This window comes from Otolemur garnettii, unplaced genomic scaffold (assembly GCF_000181295.1).
Source record: "Otolemur garnettii isolate 467f Iridium unplaced genomic scaffold, OtoGar3 scaffold00024, whole genome shotgun sequence".
Classification (NCBI taxonomy): domain Eukaryota; kingdom Metazoa; phylum Chordata; class Mammalia; order Primates; family Galagidae; genus Otolemur; species Otolemur garnettii.
Window position 1 is genome coordinate 1,222,147 of NW_003852419.1, and position 18,509 is coordinate 1,240,655.

General features: G+C 37.7%; 1 protein-coding gene across 1 annotated transcript in view; it reads left to right on the forward strand.

Annotated features, from left to right (window-relative positions):
• Positions 1-15,433, forward strand: part of MTA3 (metastasis associated 1 family member 3) — a 137,013-nt gene extending 121,580 nt beyond the window's left edge. The window contains exons 8-12 of the mRNA XM_023512109.1: positions 2,808-2,882; positions 5,004-5,062; positions 8,809-8,933; positions 12,939-13,090; positions 14,779-15,433. Coding sequence (XP_023367877.1) covers positions 2,808-2,882; positions 5,004-5,062; positions 8,809-8,933; positions 12,939-13,090; positions 14,779-15,024 — 657 coding nt within the window. The 3' untranslated portion in view covers positions 15,025-15,433. The remainder of the gene's footprint in view (positions 1-2,807; positions 2,883-5,003; positions 5,063-8,808; positions 8,934-12,938; positions 13,091-14,778) is intronic.
• Positions 15,434-18,509: the final 3,076 nt, after the last annotated feature.

An 18,509-nucleotide genomic window follows, 5' to 3' on the forward strand; every position in this document is an offset into this window, starting at 1 on the left:
AGACTTTTTTTGTCACATTTTCTTCCCTGGTACAGCTTTTATGTATTTATTTTGTATTCTGCAGCCTTGTTAATCTTATGCAGTAGTTGTATTAATAGTAGGGTTGTTGTTTTTTTTTTTTTTTGTAGTTCCTTTGAGACTTATCTACATAATCATGTTATCTGCAAATGAAGACAGCTTTTTTATTTCCTTTCCGTGTGCCTCTTTATTTCTTTTTCTTGCCTTATAGCACTGGCTGAGATCGTCAGTATAATGTTGATGAGAAGTGGTAAGACAACATCCTTTCCTTGTTCCTGATCTTAGGAGGAAATCATTCATTCTTTGATTTATGTGTGAGATCAGCTGTAGGTTTTTTGAGTATCCCTTTTATTGACTTGAGCAAGAATCACAGCTTACAGCAACCTCCAACTCCTGAGCTCAAGCGAGTCTCCTGCCTCAGCCTCCCAAGTAGCTGGGACCACAGGCGCCTGCCACAACACCTGGCTATTTTTTTTGGTTGCAGTCATCCTTATTGTTTGGTGGGCCCGGGCTGGATTTGAACCCGCCACCTTAGGTTTATGTGGCGGGCACCTTAGCCACTTGAGCCACAGGCGCCGAGCCATGAGGTTTGTTTTAATTACAGTGCTAGATTTGATCTGTCAATATTTTGTTAAGGATTTTTGCTTTCCTTATTTTTTAAATTGACATAAATTATATAGATATGCATATGTCTTAATGAGGAATACTGACCTCTAGCTTTCTTTTCTTGTAATATATTTGGTTTTATTTCAGATCATGCTGGCTTCTTAGAATGAGGTGGGAATTGTTCCTGTATATTCTGTTTTCTGAACTGTGTAGACTTAACTGTTCCCTAAATGTTTCGTAGAACTCTGAAATGAACTCACCTCTCTTTTGTTGGAGGGTTTTAAAAACTGTGAAATCATTTTATTTAACAGAAACATATTTTATATTTTTACCTCTTCTTGAGTGAACTTTGGTAGCTTGTGTTTTTCAAGGATTTGTTGTTCATTTTATCTTGTCTCCCTTATTATTATAAAGTTCTTCATAATATGAGTTTATAATGTTTTCATTCTATCTTTTTAAGGTCCGTGGGATGAATCTGTTGTTTTTCTCCACTCTCAGTTGTGATACTGGCATTTGTGTCTTTTTTTTTTTTTCCTTGATCAGTCTAGCTAGGAGTTATCAATTTTATTGAACTTTGCTGTGAACAAGCTTTTGGTTTGATTGACTTTTTCTCTATTTTCTGTTGCATTGATTTCTGCTTCTGTCTTTGTTATTTCCTCTCTTCTCATTACTTTAGACTTAATTGCTTTTTCTTTTCCTACTATTTTCTTAAGATTGAAGCTTAGATCATTTATTTGAAAGTTTTCTTTCATTGTAAGCATTTATTGGTAGTAAAGCTGACAATAAATTCCTCTTTGTTTGAAAAACTTTACTGATTTCCTTTAACAAGATATCACATTTTTTATAGAATTCCTCTTTTTCTTTTCCACTGTAGTACCCTTAAGATGTCTCTATATCTGGCATACTGAAGACAAGTTGCTATTACGTAATGTTTCTTTATCTTTAAGATTTTCGTTTTACTTTTAGTTCTGTGTCTAGATGTGTCTTTGAAATTATTATACTTACAGTTCTCTGAGAGTTCTACACCAGTAGTTTTTAAAAATTTTGAATAATTCTTAGTTTTATTTAAAAATATTCTTCTTCCTCCTTCCTCCTCCCTCCCTCCCTCCCTACTTTCCTCCCTCCCTTCCTTTCTTTTTGTAGAGACAGTCTTGTTAGGTTGCCCAGGCTGGTCTTGACCTCCTAACCTCAACATCCCACATTGCAGGTGTGAGGTGTGAACCATCATGCCCAGCTCTTAAATATTTTTCACTCTCTCTTCTCTCCTTGTAGGTCTCCCAATTACATATTTTTATATCATTTAATATTTTCCCCCAGTTCATAGGTGCTCTTTTTGTTTTCACTCATTTTTGTTTGTATTTTTATGTATTTGTTTATTGAGACAGAGTCTTACTCTGTCACCCTGGGTAGAGTGCTGTGGTGTCACAGCTCACAGCAACCTCCGACTCTGGGCTTAAGCAATTCTCTTGCCTCAGTCTCCCAAGTAGCTGAGACTACAGGCACCCGCCACAACACCCAGCCATTTTTTGGTTGTAGTTGTCATTGCTGTTTTGTAGGCCCAGGCTGAATTCGAACCTGCCAGCTCTGGTGTATGTGGCTGGCACCTTAGCCACTTGAGCTACAGGCACCAAGCAAGCTTCCTGTTTTTCTAATAGGAAGCTTACTCGGCTTTATTCTTTTTCAGAGATTTAGGTTTTTATTCATTCTATTTATAACAAAATAGGTCAAAACAAAGAATAGTTTTGAGAAGAATGAAAACTATGCCAAAGACCAAATGATACCCAATGATAGTTGACTTTGGAAATTAAAGTAACTCAGGCTAAGGCTACTTAAATATAATTTCTAAAATTGTGCTACAGCCCCGTCTTTTAACTTGAGATCTTTCCTGAGTACGTCATAATGTTATCAATTATATTTATAATTTTTTAAGAAAAGTAGGAGATGAGAAATGGGATATGTTGTATTAGTGTAACTTACTGAATATACCTTGTCTGGGGTACCTTTTGCTAAGAATTAATTTTAATTTTCTCCAACATTTCTTCTAGAATGAATCTTCCATGTGAATATTTGCTTTATTATTTTTAAAAAGTAGTGTTAAAGGATAACATTTTCTATAGTGGCATATTTTATTATCATGTTATTACTTGTTAACATATAGTATATGTCATGTTAATATTTTTCAGCTCCCTTGGAAATCACTGACTAGCATCATTGAATATTATTACATGTGGAAAACTACTGATAGATATGTGCAGCAGGTAATGTTTTCATAATACCACAATGAACTTTATACTTCTAATATTTCTTAGTGTACTAATTTTAAATTTGCTTTGTTTTCTTTACCTTCTTTATACTGTTTTAACTACATGACTTCATATCTTTAGGCTATTATTATTTTAGTCTTAGTATTTTCTTAGCATTCATTTTCATAAATATTTTAGAAAGATAATAAGGAAAGATACCACTAGAGAGACATTATTTTCCTTATATGTGACTAGTGTTTCATCTCTTTATTAGTGTAGTTGATGGGTATTACCAAAGATGTGATGCTAGCACAAACCTCTTGAACAGGTTTTTTTTATGAAGGATTAAAAATATAGACCAGGCTTGGCGCCTATGGCTCAAGTGGCTAAGGCTAAAGTGGTGGGTTCCAATCCAATCCAGGCCCACCAAACAACAATGAGGGCTGCAACCAAAAAATAGCCAGATGTTGTGGTGGGCACCTATGGTCCCAGCTACTTGGGAGGCTGAGGCAGGAGACTCACTTGAGCCCAGGAGTTGGAGGTTGCTGTGAACTGAGATGCCATGGTACTCTACCCAGGAGGACAGCTTGAGGCTCTGTCTCAAAAGAAAAAAAAAAGAAAGAAAGAAAGAAAATGTAGACCAATACCATCAACTGTATAATTTGAGATATTTTTAGAAATCTTCGGAAACTTTCTTACATAACATTAGTGTGAATATGTTCCCTTAGTCTTTGAGCTTAACTGTAGTAGTTAGTCTTATTAGTTTGGTATTTTTATTTCTAAAACTAAGAAATGATTTTAACTTTTGAATCCTCCTTAAATGCTCTAAATTTAGTAACTCTGTCACTTATTTGGAATAATAATACTACCTTCGGGGGAAAGAACATTTTCCTGAAATTACCTTAGTCATTTTGTTTTATTTTCTTACAGTCACATGTCAGAACTATAAAGAAGGGAAATAAATATATTTAATACAGACATTATTTTTTCTAAGTATGTAGGTTTCATAGTGGCAAGTGTTAGATGCTGTAAAAATACTGTAGTGAGTTTTAGAGGTCAAGAAGTAGTAAATAGATACTCCTGGCTTGTAGAAAAATTTCCAGTGTCAACATAATATATAATTCAAAAAGTGCTTATTTCAAGTAACTTAGGTAGAAATGAAGACCATATAGACTGGAAACCTGTGTTGTTTAAGTCAAAAAAGAGTCTCTAAAGATGGTAGAGATGATAGCATTGAGGATGCTTGAGAATTTGATAATATTCTTTCTAAAAATTCCAATTCTAAAAGTTTCAAGTTGTCCCCCTAAGTGTTTTTGTTTTCTCCTCATTGAGAAAATGGAAGACAGTCTTATATTCTAGTTTGTCTTATTTTTGGACATTGACCATATGTCATTTTCTTTCTCTATTTGCCTTTGTTATTGTGCTGATCAGCATCTGGTTTTAGTTGTATAATCGCCTTCCCATTCCTTTCTCTGCATTTGGCTCATAACTGGTTCCAGTGAAATTTTATGAGTTCAGCCAAGATTTATACTTTATTGCATATCTCCCAGAATTTAAGGATTATTGCTTATTTAATTCTACTTGGGATAGTTACTCTGTTTCTATTGCATGGATTTTGGAAACAAATGATCTTTGAATATTTTTCTAAAAGCAAGGGTTATACAGTTATTTCCTTCCAGAAAGGCAATTAAGAAATAAGTAGAAGCTAAATTTGAAAAATAAAAATGGTTTTTTGTTTTTTGTTTTTTTTTTTCCAGTTTTTGGCCAGGGCTGGGTTTGAACCTACCACCTCCAGCATACGGGGCTGGTGCCCTACTCCTTTGAGCCACAGGTGCCACCTAAAAATGGTTACTTTAAAAGTTTTATTCACTCATGGAGGAATGGGAAATGAAGTTGCTCATTTCTGTATTTTTTTGAATCTGTGTTTAAAATGTTATTAATACTTATGTGTATATGTCACAGTGACTTTTCTTAGGTGTTACTACAGTTTAAGAATATGTATATGAAAGAAAAGTTTGCTAGAAATGGCAGTTTTTGAATTATGCATTAATATTTATTGTGAATTTTTTAAGACGATGAAATGGCGATAATTATTAGGCATTGCATGTAAAATGTTTTGTCCATCTTTTGAATTAGAAACGTCTAAAAGCAGCAGAAGCTGAGAGTAAACTGAAACAAGTATATATCCCAACTTAGTAAGTACCTGAAATCTTTAAAGTTATTTGTCATAGTCTTAATTCTGTTATTTACAAACATCTTTTTTTTTGGTTTGTTTCAGACAAATTTGAATTTCTTTATCTTTCTTCCCCTGCAAAGCACAAGAATTACTTTCTATTGTACCACTGCAGTGTTTTTTGGTTTTTGTTTTTTAATTAAGAAAAAGGGGGCCAGGCATTGTGTAATCCTACTACTTTGGGAGGCTGAGGTAGAAGGATTGCTTGGGGCCAGGAGTTCAAGAACATCCTGGGCAAGAGTAAGACCCTATCTTTACTAAAAGTAGAAAAATTATCTGGGTGTTGTGGCAGGTGCCTATAGTCTCTGCCACTCAGGAGTCTGAGACCGGAGGATGGGTTGAGCCCAGGAGTTTGAGGTTACAGTGAACTATGATGATCCTAGTGTATTCTACCCAGGGGAACAGAGTGCTGTCTCAAAAAATAAATATATAAAAGAAAATAAAAAGGGGCCAGTACAAGAAACCTCAAATAGACCAACATAAGGACTAGAAGAAAAATGCTGTTCTGTACTTCTATCAAAGCTATAGGGAAAGTGTCAGAAAACTAACATATGAAACTGCATTACAGCGAATGTGTTTCAGAGAGCTAGCAACTTTTGAAACATCTACCTTAAATGAATAGAATTGGTTTTGTTTAGGTAAATACATATTGCCTTTCTGTGATTTGTTGTTTTTTTGGCCTAGGGTTTCGTATTATTTTCTTTGTTCTGACGGTAATTAGAACTTTGTGAGGGATAAAGGAGAGATTACAGTTGTTTCAGGTGTTTAGCATTCTGTTGTCATCCATTGGATTTAGAAATCATTGTCATGTGAAAGTGAATGTCATTTTTCTATTTGTTACAAATGAATTATACCCATTTGCTGAAATCTTCAGGGTTTGATCCTTGATTTATTCAGGAAAAATTATTTTACTGAGCACCATATATAGTACTACACTAGATTCTTTTGGGACTAAAATTAAATGTATTACAGAATTCAATATGCTACTTCTAAGGTTTTTTTCTCTTTGAGCTAAGTACAGTTGTTTTATACCTAACCTTTTCTTTACTGAATTTTGATGTTTTACATAACGTGTTTTTATATGTTTATAGAGACCTCATGGATATAGGAGATCTTTCTTATTAATCTTTTACCTCAAAGCAAACAAGTCTGGTTCAATAAGATGTAATTTACAAAGTTCATGATTTTTATGCAGTGCTATAGTATCCCTTCTACAGAAAGGTTTCTAGTTCTTTTAAATTAAAATTACATCTTTTTACTTTACTAATTTATAAAAGAGCCACTCTCAAAAGAAAATAATGTTGCAACTCATATTGTTGCAAAGATACCAGCTTTCTTGCACTTTATGGTGCTACCTCCATGAAAAAAAAATACAAAAAAAAGTGCATTTAACCAAGTAACTTAGATAATTGTTTATCCTTAGTCTTAAGTTGACTTTGGAATCTTGATCTAAGTAAACTATGGAATGCAGGTGAAATGTGACCTACCGTGTTTCCCCCAAAATAAGACCTACCCAAAAAATAAGCCCTAGCAGGATTTCTATGCATTTTTTCAATATAAGCCCTACCCCAATAATAAGACCTAGTGATGGGCATGGCTATGCAGCATATCTGCATAGCCACGCCATGCATTTCGATGCAGAGAGGAAGACATCCCCTGAAAATAAGCCCTAGTGTGTCTTATTTTCGGGGAAACGTGGTACCACCTGTTTTATAAAAAAAGTTTTATTGGAACACAGATATGCTGGGGGTTTTTTTCCATTTTATGTTTTATTTCATTTCATTTTATGATAGTCTCGCTCTGTGCCAGAGCGTCATGCTGGGTGCCTGTAGTCCAGCTTGATCACACCAACCTCAAACTCCTGGGCTCCAGCAATCCTGCCACAGCCTCCTGAGTAGTTGGGACTACAGGTATCTGCCACAGTGCCCAGCTATTTTTTTAGAGACAGGTTCTAGCTCTTGCTCAAGCTGATTTCAAACCTGTGAGTTCAAGGTAGTCCACCCACCTCAGCCTCCCAGAGTGATAGGATTAGAGGTGTGATCCACTGCACCTAACCGAGACTACAAGTATCTTGATAGTTGAGAGATCTCATTGCTTCAGCAGTCACTGGAAGATAGCCATTCATTTCTAATAAATAATTTCCTGGTTTATTTTACTTATTTTCTATTTAGCATATAGGTATGAAAAGTGGACTTTTCATACCTGTTGAAAACTCTATGCAGGCAGAGACTTTTGTTTATTAAATATTGGGAAAATATATGTTAAATGAATTTATTGAGGACATACTGTGTGCACCTGTGCAGTATTCTTGGGCGTGGCTTTTTTTTTTTTTTTTGGAGACAGAGCCTCAAGCTAGTCCCCCGGGTAGAGTGCCGTGGCATCACAGCTTACTGCAACCTCCAACTCCTGGGCTCAAGTGAGTCTTCTGCCTCAGCCTCCCAAGTAGCTGGGATCACAGGCGCCCACCACAACGCCTGGCTATTTTTTGGTTGCAGCCGTCATTGTTGTTTGGCAGACCTGGGTTGGATTCGAACCCGCCACCTTAGGTGTATGTGGCTGGCACCTTAGCCACTTGAGCTACAGGCGCTGAGCTGGGCATGGCTTTTAAGGAGGGAAGTTAGCTTCCCTTAAATGGGGAGGCTATTTCCTATCCTCATTTGCATAGAAAATACCAAGATAAACTGAGCTATATTAGTTTCTAAGGAATTAAGAATTATTGATTTAGTCTCTGGAAAATTTGCACATAGACTTGTGGTAGATGTTTCTTTTTCCCTCCTAGAAATATTTTCTTAGAAAAACCTCAAAATACTGTCATTGGTCTTCCTAACATCAAATTCTATATAGTTTTCCTCATAAAAATTCAGACATAATAGAAATAATCATCATGAGCACCCGGAAGCTCCTGAAATGCTAACTGACCTGACCTAGTGCAGTGACTCACACTTGTAATCCCAGCACTCCAGGAGGCCAAGGCAGGTAGATTGCCTGAGCTCAGGAATTCAAGACCTGAGCAAGAGCAAGACCTGTCTCTACTAAAAACGAAAAAACTAGCCAGGCATCGTGGAAGGCAACTGTTAATAGTCCCAGCTACTCGAGAGTTGGAGGCAAGAGGATCACTTGAGCCCAGGAGTTTGAGGTTGCTGAGCTATGATGCCTTGACACTCTACCCAGGGCAACAGAGTGAGACTCTGTCTCCAAAAAAGCCACAAGTGCTCACCTAAAGAAAGGTCCTGTTGAATCCTGCAGTATTTCTGCTCCAGATGTTGCTTTAGTGCAGTAAAACAGCAGGAATGGGACAGTGACTTTCTCTAAATGCAGCCACACTGCCTTTAGCTTAATTTATTTAATCATTTATTAATTTTATTTTCTCAGGAGAATTTAGGCTAACTGATAAAGCTTAATAACTTATCTCTTTCTGAAGTGTCAGGGGTATGTTAAAGAAATTGTATGTGGACAGAGAAGAGATTCAGCTATATTTATTTTGAGAGTGTCAGGAATAAGAGATTGAGTTCTACATAACTTTTATAAAGATGAGTGTGGTTTGGGTTTATTTTAACACCTTGCGTTTACCAATGTATTTCTTTAATAAGCATTTTTAAAGTTTATTTATGTTTAGTTAAGATAAATTACATTAGTAATAAGACATAGAGCTTTTTGCCGTGTTTTACAAATCATTTTTTATCACCTCACTTTACATTTCATTGAAAGCAGCAAACCAAATCCCAACCAAATATCCACCAGCAACAGCAAGCCTGGTGCTGTGAATGGAGCCGTGGGGGCCGCGTTCCAGCCTCAGAATCCCCTTTTAGGGCGAGCCTGTGAGAGCTGCTATGGTAAGTATTCTCCAGCAGGACTTTATTGTCCTCCTTTGAGGCCTGTTATAGTCTGTTAAATATAGGGAACGGTTGTGGCACTTTGGGGTGGAAATTATTGAATAGGTACATGAGAGTCAGTACAGTATACGGCAGAGAGCAGAATAGCCTCTCCACAGCATGAGTAGATAGCACCCATACCTTCTGCCTGGCGCAGAGGGGCCATTCATTGCACACTTACGTGACCACATGCTAAAGTTAGGCCTTGGATTCCTTTGATTTGCTCCTGTGTTTTGTTGAGTATCCCTTAGCAGTAACTGCTAAACTGTGTTCAGAGTTATATTAGTTTCACGTAAACCAGGTTCTATGATACGTACCAAATCCGCTTTTGGAGTTTCTCAATATATCTTAGCAAATGAAAGCTCCAAATAATTCTGTAAGAAAGACTTCTGTGTGGGTCAGCAGCTGTGTGTACTCCTTAGACCACGTTCCTTCAGGACTTCAGTTTGGGAGGTGCTAGTCTGTATTTGCTGTTGGCCTCAGGGCCCCAGTGTATTTATCTGTGCTGGTAGTATACTGATGTGCCCTGGGAATGAAAAGGGGTTGGTGAGACGAACCATTAGGTAGTTGCATATTTTATATGTAAAAAAAAAAATTATATGTATCTGTTAATGGGGGCTTGGTGACACTATCATCTATGTTTCCTGCCAGTCAAGGTGGCCTGGAGTAGGAGAGGGAAGGAAACTAGTGTTTGTTAAAAGTCTACTTGGTGGTGGCGCCTGTGGCTCAAAGGAGTAGGGCGCCAGCCCCAATACTGGAGATGGTGGGTTCAAACCCAGCCCCGGCCACAAACTGCCAAGAAAAAGTCTACTTGGTGCTGACTTTGGCTCTGAGCAGCTCTTTGTGGATAGATGTAGCTATTGCCGTGAAGACATAGGGATGAGAGACTATGTAACTTTGTTCCATACTCCACATAGGCTTCCGCATTAGAAAAAGCTTTAAAAAACAAATCACAGTTGTCTCTCCTGATATCAAGGAAGGTATGAGCCAGAGATTGCCTACTTTATGGAAATGGTACATGGGGAATTCGTTCAACCATGTTCTACACCATGGGACCGACCACATTGGGAAAAATTAGACTCTTTTGGTCAAGGGCAGCGCCCATCACTCAGTGGGTAGGGCGCTGGCCCCATACACTGAGGTGGGTGGGTCGAACCCAGCCTGGGCCAGCGAAAGCAAAAATGACAACTGCAACGAAAAAAAAGTAGGCTTGGAGCCTGTGGCTCAAGAGGCTAAGGCACCAGCCACATATACCTAAGGTGGCAGGTTCGAATCCAGCCCGGGCCCACTAAAACAACGACGGCTGCAACCAAAAGAAAAAAAAAAGCCAGGCGTTGTGGCAGGCGCCTGTGGTCCCAGCTACTTGGGAGGCGGAGGCAGGAGATTCTCTTGAGCCCAGGAGATGGAGGTTGCTGTGAGCTGTGATGCCACAGCACTCTACCCAGGGGTCAGCTTGAGGCTCTGTCTCAAAAAATAAATAAATAAATATGACATCATGATTAATTTGAGTAAAAATGTATATTTTATTTAATTAATTTATTTATTTATGCAGTTTTGGCCGGGGCCAGGTTTGAACCTGCCACCTCTGATATATGGGGCCGGCGCCCTACTCCTTTGAGCCACAGGTGCTGCCCCCCAAAATATATATTTTAATATAAATTTTTATATTCAGAATTTAAAATATATCCATGTCTTAATATTTAGGATTTTAAAATCTGTATTTATACAAAATAACTTGACTTGTTCTGTTATTTGTTTTAAATCATTAAGAGAAAAGGTTTTTAGGCTTCTACTTGTAAGAAATCCTCCAAAAATAACAGTATTATTCCCAATAAACTGAAAGGATTCTTGCATATAATAATGGTCATTCTGTTTTTGACTTTAGTTTGTGAAGTGTTAGTTGACACCCTGACTTTTGAGGATTTTGATCTGATGAAAGTAACTTACAGATCAGGGGGAGAATACTGTAAGATAAACTTAGAGAAAATTTTTGTGAACCTCATTAACTTAATATTTCAACATCTGTGTTTCCTCTTTGGAAACTTTGGATCCATTGTGGGTATGCTTTACAAGTCATATGTCAGTAGTTGAACTTACAAAACAAAAACTAACACAGGCTTACAGTGTCCAGCCTACAAGTATTTAATCAACTGAGTTCTAGGTGTTAGGCATGTGATATCAACTGCACATGCTCACTTGGTATGGATTTTTATTTTTATTTTTATTTTTTGAGACAGAGCCTCAAGCTGTCCCCTTGGGTAGAGTGCCGTGGCATCACAGCTCACTGCAACCTCCAACTCTTGGGCTCAAGCGAGTCTCCTGCCTCAGCCTCCCAAGTAGCTGGGACCCACCACAACGCCTGGCTATTTTTTCGTTGTAGCCGTTGTTGTTTGGTGGGCCTGGGCTGGATTCAAACCCGCCACCTTAGGTGTATGTGGCTAACACCTTAGCCACTTGAGCCACAGGTGCTGAGCCGGATTTATGTTTTTAAAAGGTATTACATTTTTAAAGAGAGACATTAAAATAAATAGTCTGTCTTTTGTTTAAAATAAAGGAATGGAAACCGATTACCTGTTTTTATTAGATTCCTGGCTTTATCAGGAATCCCTCTTTATCAGGGTCCCTCTGTTGAACACCTGAAATAAACTCCAGGAGGAGGAGATATTTTGAACCATAGGTTTGGAAACCTGGATTCAGATGGGTTTTTTGTATTTTGTTTTTGGAGGTAGAGTCTTACTTTGTCACCCTCAGTAGTGTGTCGTGGCATCATAGCTCACATCAACCTCTAACTCTTGGACTGAAGTGATTCTCTTGCCTCAGCTTCCCAAGTAGCTGGCACTACAGGCTCCCGCCACAATGCCCAGCTGTTTTTTTAAAGACAGGATCTCACTCTTGCTTGGGCTGGTCTCAAACCCATGAGGTCAGGCAGTTCACCTCCCTTGGTCTCCCAGAGTGCTGGGATTTACAGATGTGAGCCACTGTGCCTGGCCTTGATTCAGATTTTAAACACAAATAATGATAATAATATCCTTCTGAGCACTTATTTTCAGAAATGTTTATTATATACATTTCTGTAGAGTATTTTTTTTTTTTTTTGGAGACAGAGTCTCACTACGTTGCCCTCAGTAGAGTGCTGTGGCATCTCAGCTCATAGCAACCTAAAACTCTTGGGCTTAAAGATTCTCTTGCCTCAGCCTTCCAAGTAGCTGGGACTAGAGGCACCTGCCACAATGCCCGGCTGTTTTTCTTGTAGTTGTCATTGTTGTTTAACTGGCCCAGGCCGATTTTGAACCCACCACCCTTCATGTACGTGGCTGGTGCTACATGTGCCAAGCCAAGAGAGTATTTTTATATAGGGTATTTTTAATTAACAGAAACTGCTGGGCAGTGCCTATAGCTCAGTGAGTAGGGCCCTGGCCCCATATACTGAGGGTGACGAGTTAAAACCCTGCCCCGACCAAACTGCAACGAAAAAAATAGCTGGACGTTGTGGTGGTTGCCTGTAGTCCCAGATACTCTGGAGGCTGAGGCAAGAGAATCACTTAAGCCCAGGAGCTGGAGATTGCTGTGAGCTGTGATGCCATGGCACTCTACTGAGGGCCACAAAGTGAGACTGTCTCTAAAAACAAAAACAAACAAAAAAACTGCTTAGCATCACAGTGCATAATATAAGATGGTTCACCTTATAACTTTTTTTAATAGGTACCACAGGTATTTGATATATAATAGAAATAAATGGTTTAGTGAATTTTGAGTATTGAAAAATGCAGATATATACTATCATGTTTGATTTGAAAGCTAGGAAAAGAAAAATAACATTGTATTTTATACAATGGCCATAAAGATAGCTTTGAAATATATTTTAAACATTTGATTATATATTTTTTAAATTTAACATGATTATACTGATGTTACAAATTACAAGTAGTATTCTTTGCTTTTTCTTATTTTTTCTTCCATCTTTAGCTACACAGTCGCACCAGTGGTATTCTTGGGGCCCGCCTAATATGCAGTGTAGATTATGTGCAATTTGTTGGCTCTATTGGAAAAAATATGGAGGCCTGAAAATGCCCACTCAGTCAGAAGAAGAGAAGTTGTCTCCCAGCCCAACTACAGAGGTATGTGAACAGTCTTTTTAGTGTTGAGAAGTGTCATGTTTTTTAGTGGGTTATTCCTTGGAAACACAAGTATAATATAGGATAATTTAAAAATTAACAACGGTATTTGTATAGCTAATAAACATAGCATCACAATATTTAGGGCTGATGAGAGAGGAATAGGAAGAAATGAATTGTTTTAGGTATTCAGAATATTGGTCTTATGAGATCCTTCAGACAAAAGAACAATGTATGTAGGAGGTGTTAGCGTAAGTTGAGAGTTTACTAATTAAATGTTTGTCTTGGCTCAGCGCCTGTGGCGCAAGTGGCTAAGGCGCCAGCCACATACACCTAATGTGGTGGGTTTGAATCCAGCCCGGGCCCACCAAAAAACAATGATGGCTGCAACCAAAAAATAGCCAGCCTGTGTCCCAGCTACTTGGGAGGCTGAGGCAGGAGACTCTTGAGCCCAGGAGTTGGAGGTTACTGTGAGCTGTGATGCCACAGCACTCTGCCCAGGGGGATAGCTTGAGGCTCTGTCTCAAAAAAAAAAAAAAAAAAAGTTTGTCTTAATTGCTTTTGAAAACAATTTGTAAATTTTACATATGGTTGAAAATGTGTCTTATTCTGTAATGTAATAAATAAAAATTGAGCATCTTTTTCTGGAGCCTGGCTATTATGAAGGGACAAAAATTATGGACCCAGTCTTGAGGTGGACCATTGAAATACAATTTTGGTAGACTCCTCACAGATTGAAGATGCCAAGCACCTGTGTCTACCAGGAGGCGACTATTGTTTTTTAGTGTTGGATCTCAGGATTTCTTAATACTTTAAAAAAGCAACAAACAAAAGCAATAAACCTAGTGAAGCCCCTTGGCAGTTTTCTAACTATTGTGACTATGATTTTGAATTATTATACAAAAGTATAGTATTACATCTCATGGCCTCCAATCCTGCCCTCCTTTATTTTTAGTTTCAAAATATGAAGGGGACACAGGTACTTCAGTTTACATGGATTGCTTTTGTAGTGCTTGAGTTCTTGGTGTAGGTGTGCCTATCACTCAAATAGTGTTCCTTATACCCATTAGGTAGATTTTTGCCTCTCCCCGCCTCCCTTCTCCCCCCTGGTTGATTTCCACTGAGTTTGACTTCCCTCTGTGCACATGCCTGCTCATCGGTTAGTTCCAATTTAATAGTGAGTACATGTGGTGTTTGTTTTTCAATTCTTGAGATAACTTCACTTAGGAGAATGGTCTCTATAGATTGTTGCAAAAGGTATTAATTCATCTATTTTATGACTGAGTACTACTCCATGGTATATGTCTACCACATTTTATTAATCCACTCATAGATTGATGGATACTTGAGTTGATTTCACATCTTTGCAATGTGAATTGTGCTGCAGTAAACATCAAGTTCAAAGTGTCTTTTTGATGGAAAGTTTCCTTTTTTATTGGGTAGATAGCCAGTAGTGGGATGGAGTGGTAGGACTACTTTCATTGTCCTTTGCTACTTCTTACCTCCTTCCCCAAAGTTCACACTTTTTAACTTTCTCTTTTAGGGTTAGGGTAATAAGTTATACATACATATATATATTTATATATAAGTGGAAGATTGAAAAACTACACTTCTCTTTGAGCACAATGCAAATAGTAACGTATTTTGGCAAGTTCTATTCTTTAAGTGTTGGTTGGTTTCTGACTTTGCAGGATCCCCGTGTTAGAAGTCACGTGTCCCGCCAGGCGATGCAGGGGATGCCAGTCCGAAACACTGGGAGTCCAAAGTCTGCAGTGAAGACCCGCCAAGCTTTCTTCCTTCATACTACATATTTCACAAAATTTGCTCGTCAGGTCTGCAAAAATACCCTCCGGCTGCGGCAGGCAGCAAGACGGCCGTTTGTTGCTATTAATTATGCTGCCATTAGGGCAGAATGTAAGATGCTTTTTAATTCTTAACCATATATGTTGTGCTTTTGACCATTTTCACACTTTTCCTCTCTCTCTCTTTTTGTTTGTTTGCAATAAACATAAGTTCTGTATACAGCCTTTTATTTGGTTTATTTTTTTAACATTGTTTTTGTCTGCTGCCATTGATATCATGCCAACCTGAAAAAAAAAAAAAAAGAAAACATTAAAATCTCTGTAATCTTTATCAGAGAGTAGTGCTCAGTAAAAAATTGGTGGGAAGTAAGCCTATCCAGTGGGATTTTGTGATGGAACTGCCTAAAGATCCCTTATTGAAGCACTTTTACTTATTAGGTAGTGCCAGGGTATTGCCCATAACCTTAGTGTATGATGAAACTCCATAATTGAGATAGACAGTCCCATCTTATTTGCAGTAGGTTTAAATAAAATTTGCCAATTTGGTTATAAGTTGTATGTCTTTGTAAACCTCTTTTCCTATAAACCTTATAGTTGCCATATAACATTACGGAAATTCACAGTGAACAAATGCTATATTTATTAGAAGGTTTAGTAAATTATAAATAAATTTTAAAGTCATCTTCGGATGAATTTTTAAAAGTACACATTTAGTTTTGCAAGCTAGCATCTGAATTTATGGTTGAGCACTCTTTCTATTTGTCCAGTTTGGTTTCCATTTCATAATCACGTCTTATATATATCACCACATAACATTTACATGACTCAGTGTTCTTATTTTAACATGTTCAGTCTTGCTTATGTTTCATATAAATTTTATTTTGTTAAAACAAAGGTCATACGTACCAGTGAATTGTGGCTTGTTCTGTTATTATCGTATCTTTGAAAATGTGTCCATGATTTGTTTCTTAGCTCTAGGGTCACATTCCAGGCTAGCATGTTAGAGCAGTACAACTTTCTTCCCTAAGGGATGAGAAAACTTGCTGTCTGGCTTTTCAGATGCTTTTTCCTTATCTGTGAGATAAAGAGATGCTCCATTATGATTTAAAGAAGGTACCTCCTATAAAAGGAGTGATGAGTGAAAATAAATTTTTTGTTCCTAATGGTAATTTTTGTAACAGCTGAAAGGCTTTAAAATTTCTAGTTGAAAGCTCAATAACAGGAAAAAAAAGTGATTTGTAAAGGGAATGGAAATTGGTAGCAATGTTAGAATTCCATGAAAGGGAAATTAACTACATTAGATGCATGTATATTTGAGAATTTAGGCTTATAATGTAAGTTTTGTGCTAGCATTTCTGAGTTCATGGACTTAAGCTATCACTTTCTTATTTATTTTAAGGAACTGGAAAGTAAATAAATTCTTTCAAACAATCCAATTGGTTTAAAATAAATTCTTCCAAACAATCCAATTGATTGAAAATACATACATTTTTGTATAGTTTCTTTAAGTAAAAAGAATAATAAAAGGATCGAGAAGGAAAGTAAATGAAATTATTCCGTTAAAATTGGCCAAGATCAGGTGTCATCTTTTTATCCTTTCCTATGAATGGAAAAGAAATCATCAACCTGGTGGCACCTGTGGCTCAGTGAAAAAGGGTGCTGGCCCCATATACCCAGGGTGGTGGGTTCAAACCCAGCCCGGGCCAAACTGCAACAGAAAAATAACCAGGTGTTGTGGCAGGCACCTGTAGTCCCAGCTACTTGGGAGGCTGAGGTAAGAGAATCACCTAAGTCCAGAAGCTGGAGGTTGCTGTGAGCTGTGACACCATGGCACTCTACCAAGGGTGACAGACTGAGACTCTGTGTCATTAAAAAAAAAAAAAAACAATCACTTACCTAATTGGCTGCTGAGGAAACTCAATGTTCCCTATTAATTTTCAGTCAATAGGTACATCATCTTTATTTTCCTTATTCAATGGAGAAGTTTTCTCTATCATTGCATTCTGATTTTTCTCCCTTCAATTAAGGGCCATGCTGCTAAAAAAGGATAAAAATCACCTATGTTACAAGCATATAGATTAATTTGTATTTAGCTTCATCAGTCATTGAATTTTACATGTAGAATCAGATTCTTAAAATAATTCTACCTTGAGTTGGTTTTTTTGGTTTTTTTGGGTTTTTTTTTAGCACAGAGTCTTACTAAGTTGCCCTTGATAGAGCGTTGTGGCATCACAGCTCACAGGAACCTCAAACTCTTGGGTTTAGGCAATTCTCTTGCCTCAGCCTCCCAAGTAGCTGGGACTACAGGCGCCCACCACAACGCCCGGCTATTTTTTTGTTGCAGTAGTTTAGCTGGCCCAAGCCAGGTTCAAACCTGCCACCCTCAGTGTATGTGGCTGGCTCCGTAACCTCTGTGCTACCGGTAGGCACCAAGCCTTTACTTTGAGTTTTAAAATGATAGTGTTTCAGCAGCCATCTACGCAAATTATTTCTTTCCAACAAACAACTAATGAACTCTAGTGTTAATTGATTATTGCATCGTCTTCCTTCTTATAGGTGCCTTGTTACAACCTCTTCTCCAGATCCTTTGATTGCAGCTTGTTAGTGAGATTAAATGTTAATAACCTGATGTCTACAGGCAGCCATGCTTGTGGTCCACTAGGAGTGTATAGGTCTGTTTTCAGTAAGCTTTTCTTGGTTTCTCAAAAGCAGTGTTAACCTTCCAGTCCACTCCCCAAACAGGTTCAGAATCGCTATGAAACAGTGTGACAACTTTCAGATCAGTAGGAGTTTGTAATTCTAAAAATATTGCTGGATCAATAGTTCTAATTAGTGCATTTTAGAATACTGTATCATTTGGCAAAGTAGAGACTTATAAGGTAATTCCTGTGGAGAGGAAATTGGTTTGGGTTACAGCTATACTCTTTGGCCTTTATTTTCATTGAGAAACCTGTATTGAGGCATATAGTCATATAGCAAAAGGAGAAATCTTTACATATGCATAAGATATCTCGAATATATAAGAAGTAATGACATTTGTGGGAGGGGAAACTGGGAGACTAAAGGAAAGGGGTGGGAAGGAGATTTACCACTGCTTCATCCTTCTGAATTTTTCAGTTTAAACCATGGGAATACATTTTCTATCTTAAAAAATTATTTTAAAAGGGAAACATATGGTATGACCAACATGTGTCTAAGGATGTATACATGTAAGATATATATAAGAAAAAATTATTTCTTAAAACCAGTTTTCCCAAATGCCTAATATTTAGTTTAATAATAAACTTTATATGTGAATGTGTAAGTCCATGCCAGAAGTTACTGATATTAATTAAATGCCTGAGCCAGTTTCTCCATGTAGGTAGTACTTAAAAATGAATTGGTTAAGGCTGGGCATCGTGGCTCACACCTGTAACTCTGTAACCCTAGCACTTTGGGAGACTGAGATGGGAGGATCCCTTGAACTCAGGAGTTCAAGTCCAGTCTGAGCAACAGTGAGACCACATCTCTCTACAAATAGAAAAGTTAGCCAGGCATTGTGGTGCACACCTTTAGTCCCAGCTAGTTGAGAGGGTGAGGCAGGAAGATTGCATGAACCCAGGAATTTGAAGTTGCTATGA